Source organism: Octopus bimaculoides, chromosome 19 (assembly GCF_001194135.2).
Source record: "Octopus bimaculoides isolate UCB-OBI-ISO-001 chromosome 19, ASM119413v2, whole genome shotgun sequence".
NCBI classification, from domain to species: domain Eukaryota; kingdom Metazoa; phylum Mollusca; class Cephalopoda; order Octopoda; family Octopodidae; genus Octopus; species Octopus bimaculoides.
Window position 1 is genome coordinate 47271216 of NC_068999.1, and position 5670 is coordinate 47276885.

General features: G+C 36.7%; 1 protein-coding gene across 2 annotated transcripts in view; it reads right to left on the minus strand.

Annotated features, from left to right (window-relative positions):
* Positions 1–2787: 2787 nt before the first annotated feature.
* The window catches only part of LOC106868358 (WD repeat-containing protein 44), a 60851-nt gene continuing 57968 nt past the window's right edge, over positions 2788–5670 (minus strand). Inside the window, exons 21-22 of one of the 2 annotated variants that reach the window (XM_014913573.2) lie at positions 4177–4304; positions 2788–3494 (exon numbers count right to left, since the gene is read on the minus strand). In XM_014913573.2, coding sequence (XP_014769059.1) covers positions 3310–3494; positions 4177–4304 — 313 coding nt within the window. In that variant the 3' untranslated portion in view covers positions 2788–3309. Of the gene's footprint in view, positions 3495–4176; positions 4305–5670 lie in introns of those variants that run through there. The other variant, XR_008266202.1, reaches the window with a different exon arrangement.

A 5670-nucleotide genomic window follows, 5' to 3' on the forward strand; every position in this document is an offset into this window, starting at 1 on the left:
AGAAACTCTGCCAAATCAGATTGGAGCCTGGTGTAGCTATCCGGTTCACCAGTCCTCAGTCAAATTGTCCAACCCATGCTAGCATGGAAGGTGGACGTTAGATGATGATGATGATGATCCAATAGCTATAGAAAACAGACATTATAGGATGATGTTAATAATTTGCTTTTGTATACCTCCCTACATAAACTTTTCTTATCTCTATCTCTTTTACTCTCCTTCTATTTATCTCTCTTTTTCTTTATTTTCTCTTCTTTATCCGTTCTTTTTCTCTCTGAATCTCTTAATACTCTATGTAAATCCTATAGACGGCATATAAAGAAATTTTTCAAATATTTAATTGTATTATTTTGAATCTATGTTTGAAGATTTACAGGTGGAAGATATTATACCTGTCCATACATGTATGTATGTATGTCTCTATTAGGAATTTATTATATGTTGTGTTGAGAAACTGTACACCCATCCCAGTAAGAAGTGGTAGTAGTCAGCCATTAGAAATAGACCAGTGGCCAGTCAACAGGAGAAGGTCAAAAAGAGAATGTGTAGACTGTATTGATAGTCATGGCTGTGCTGATGCAGTAATTCTACTGTGATACTGAGTGGACATTATAACAATCCAACCTTTTGAGGATAATAACACTGTACGACTGGGGGTCGTACAGTGTCAGACGGAAACATTCTATCAATGACTTCGGAACATAACAATATCTGTCGAAGTGACAACTGTCATCAAAAGACAGATACAACAGAGGCAAAAGACCGCTTTACAACAGTGGCGATGAGGAAAAAACAAATGGATGCAGAGTGAAAAAAAAAAAACATTCTCACGGAGAGTTTTAATTAATTCACGTGGAAATGTAAATACCTCGACAAAAAAGAAATAATGATCTTACAAAAATCGTAAAAATATGTCAAAAATTGTGAGCTGGGATAGTCGAGTTGCAACAACAACAACTCAAGAAACAATGAAAATTCAATGCCTATTTTCAGGCCATCATATGCTATTGTACACCACTGATCACAATGTGCTTCCAATTCTGTCTTGTTTATGCCATTTGTTTCCATCTTGGCCCAAATTACTTCACTGAATTATCTTCCCATTATTGTGGAGGCTTTCCAAGTAACCTTTTTCCAATCTCTTAGATACCACATGGCACCTGTGCAGGTCCACCTGTTCTTTGTGAGCCTTGCAACGTGTGGCCCATCATAACTTGTGCTTCCAGAATTCTGCAATCACATCGCTTGCTCCACTTGAATTATCTCATTTCAGATATTTCCTAATATAATAATGAGCGTAGTGTTTTTATATATTTGTGTGCACACACACATACTCAAAAACTGCCTGCTCACTTTCTACTGACCATCATCTACAACCACTCCCAAATTATTCCTGCTACTAATTCCTTCCACAACGTTAAGCGACACACACACACTAACAGATAAACAGCCAAACCACACACACATACGCACATACACGTTCTGTTATTACACACACACACACGGACCCGCGAGCACGCACTCCTCCATTTTCCCTTTTTTGGACTTTCTTATGTTTCCGACGAAGAGCTCCACTCGAAACGTCAAATTCTCTTTCTTTCCTTTCCTGAGGCGTCCAGTAACACAATGTGTATCACGTCCTCTTGTTGTTGTTTTTTTGTCGTTTTTCTTTTTTGAACTTTATATATATATATATATATATCCAGAATCATGCCGGAGGAGGAGAGAAGATAGTAATTCAGTGAAGGAGAAGTAGTGAGAGTAATATCCCTGACTGAGAGGGAATGAGAGAAAGTAATAGCAATGAGAGAAAGGAAGGGGAGATAGATGAATAAGGAAAGAAAGGGTGAAAAAAAAATCAGCATTTCAACTCTATGTGAGTATATGTGTGTACATGTACAAGGGAAGCATGTGAATGTTTGTATGTGTGATTATTATGCACCTTATTTTGTATCTTATTTATATATAATATTACTACAATTAGCCGTCATTATTGACAGCACGGGGACAGCTAGTGCTTTCATAATGATATTTCTACCATAGATCTTTCCATGGCCCTTTTTATTTCAGCCAGTCAATGTTCTATCCTCTTCATAATAGCAGTCCATATCTCATTTGCATATCAGAGTGCAGGTAGGATGGTGCTACCGAAGAGTCTGTTGCGTATCATATTGTCTACCTTTACCTTGAGCACATTCTTTAGTGAGGAAAAATGCCATCCATCATGAAGCATAGCATTACTTATTCCAAACATAAAACAATGGGTCATGCACTTGTATTATTTAGGGTAAAAGAGGAAAGACCCCTTTTGGTCATGAATGTCCATGGGATTGCACCTAGAAAGTTCCCCTCCGAGGCACAAGTCCAAGCAAGTGTGTTTATGGAAGACCAGCAGTCGGTCATGCATACCAGCCTCCCCTCTCCATGCCACTGATGTTATCCAAGGGAAAAGCAAAGGGGCCGATACAGCTTGGCACCAGTGACATTGCAACTCATTTCTACAGATGAGTGAACTGGAGCAATGTGAAATAAAGTGCCTTGTTCAAGAATGCAACACACAGCCTGGTCCAGGAATCGAACTCACTACCTCATGATTATGGGTCCAATGCTCTAACCACTGAGCTATGTGGCTTCACAGTACTTATTTAGTAATCTTAAAATTAGCAAATAATTTGCATATAAGTCAAATAATGGTATCAAATATAAGTTTAGTATAGGAATTCTGAAAAGGGAAAATTTCTGGTTAAAAAATAAAGAGAAAGAGAAAATAAAGAGAAAATACAGAGATATAGAAGCTAGATTTTTATTAAAAGATCGATACTCAAAAGGAATATATTTTAAAGGAAGATTGTTTTTGTTTCAGTATTAACCAGTGGTATCACAGATTAACATGTGAATTTTATACGAGAAATATTGGTCATAGTTCAAGTTAGCTCTTAGCAGAAGTGCTAAAAGGCTTAACCAAAACAAATTTATTATTTGGAAACAATTACTCAAAAGAAATCAACAATGCCCTGGTACTGCATGAAGGATATCCGCAAAGATAACATTGTAGAATAACAGAAGAGTTGGTTCATTTTATATCTGTTTTACTGATGCTATCTTTAGCCAGATGAAACTAAATTTTAGGAGCATATGTTTATATAGCTTGGCACCTTTTCTTGAATCAGCCGCTCTGTTAAATGGAATTGGTATTTTCATGTGTTATTGAGAAACCATTTATCAAGATTTGATTAGCATTTGAGATACTGCTGAACAGTCGAGAGTTGAGCAAGAAGTTTATAACAACAGGAGATTGGTTCCAACGATTCAAGCAGAATTTTTTATCCTACATTGCATCACTTTGACAGCACCTGTGAAATCTGCACTGACAATAATCTCTCTCTCATCCGATATTTCTGAATCTGAGCTTGATGTTCCAGTATTAGTGTTGGATTTGATCATCAATTGTGGATTGGGTGCAAGAACAGCAACTGTTACAACTGCATTATGGACTGAAAATAAAAACCCAACCATTAACAGAACATTCATCAAACAATAATTGTTATATTTTGGGATGGTCGTCTTTTTCCCTTTTTTTTTTTTTGTCAAATAAACATATGCACTATATATTCATTCTTTATTTAAGATTTATTTTATAATTATTCTTGTTACAAGATGTGTGACGAAAGATTTCCAGACAGACGTAGGATATAAAATAAGAATAACAAGAACACTCAGAGAGCGCAAACCTCCGCCAAAGCAACACCAATGTCCTCTCAACTAGTAGCCGGAGATGATTTTTTAATATGAGAATATCTGAAATAAGTTCAATTGCTCTCACAAATGAGAATACTAAAAATGAACTTGACTGCTCTCGAAAATGAAGCAAAAAAAAAAAACGGAATAATAATCCAGAATCCTTGTCTGGTACCTGATCAAAAGAAGCTGACTCAAAGAGTACTATGTTTTAAAACATAAGCACTGGGGTTAATTTATTTAACTAAACCCTTCAAGGTGGTGCCCTAGCACAGCTGCAGTCCAATGACTGAAATGGGTAAAAAGGATATATAAGAGGAGTCACTGGTCCATAGAAATATCTAAAAAGGGGCAAACACAGAATGAGTCATGCTCTCAATCAGGTTAAGATCATAGAATTGATGAAAACAGAGAAAGAAATTATGAGGAATGTATTACCTTTGATGGCTTCCCAATAATCATTGCGATCTCGACGAGCAGATGAGAATTTATAATAATCGTGATGTGTTTTCCATAAATAAATGAAGTGGTCTTCAGAACCACAAATAATATATTTTCCTTTTGTACTGGAGGGAGAGAGAGAGAGAAAACATATAGTGTGTGTATATACATATAGTTCAAATTTACAGAAAACTTGATAGTTGGAAACTGCAGAAGGCCACATCATGCATTATTCTTTGTTCATCTAGTTGAAATAACTTTTGCTTTTCATTCTTCTGCTGATTGTAAAATAAGTTATGAAGGTATCTGACTCTACCATAGAAGAGACCCCACCCCTTCAGTTCCAAATTAGACACAATCCAATGAATGAAACCAATACAAATACCGCTAAGCATTTCGCCCGGTGTGCTAACATTTCTGCCAGCTCACCGCCTTTCATCCTTTCAGGGTCGATAAATTAAGTACCAGTTGCATACTGAGGTCGATCTAATGGACTAGCCCCCTCCCCCAAAATTTTGGGCCTTGTGCCTAGAGTAGAAAAGAATATCACATTGCATATTATCACACTGCAACAAGATAACAAATACAATTAATTTTTTAATTTTGTTTTGGTTTTATCTTTTTCACTTTGAACTTGTGTAATTTACTCTACCGTCCCCTTTAAAAATTATACCTTCACCTTACTATTGTAGCTGTACCAATGATCCTATAATTTAGGATTATATTGTAGTCTTAGTCTTATTGTCACTTTACTTGTAGTTTAATTCTAATTCCTAATTATCAGCTTTAACCATTAATGCAAACTATTTGTAATTATATGTTGACCGTTCAGGTTTAAAATAATTAGTACTCTAACTGCCTTTCAGTTTGTATATTTGTATGTATTTGTTTTTGCTTCCCTGACATTTTAACAAAATGTAGTAATCACCAACAACCTGCCATTGACTAAAGGCAGTTGTAGGATATCAAATCTCTTTACTGGATGTCAAGTAATATATATATTACTCTTTATTGATCATGATAGAGAATCTGCATGAAATCTCTTTATTGGATGTCCAGTAATATATATATATTTGCTGGTGCTGTGTAACTGGCACTTGTGCCAGTGGCGCATAAAAGCACCTATTACACTCTTGGAGTGGTTGGTGTTAGAAAGGGCATCCAACTGTAGAAACCATGCCAAATCAGACTGGAACCTGGTGCAGTTCTCTGGCTTACCAGTTTCAGTCGCCAACATGGAAAACAGATGGATGATATATATATATATATATCATCATCATCATCATCATCGTTTAACGTCCGCTTTCCATGCTAGCATGGGTTGGACGATTTGACTGAGGACTGGTGAAACCGGATGGCAACACCAGGCTCCAGTCTGATTTGGCAGAGTTTCTACAGCTGGATGCCCTTCCTAACGCCAACCACTCAGAGAGTGTAGTGGGTGCTTTTACGTGTCACCCGCACGAAAACGGCCACGCTCGAAATGGTGTC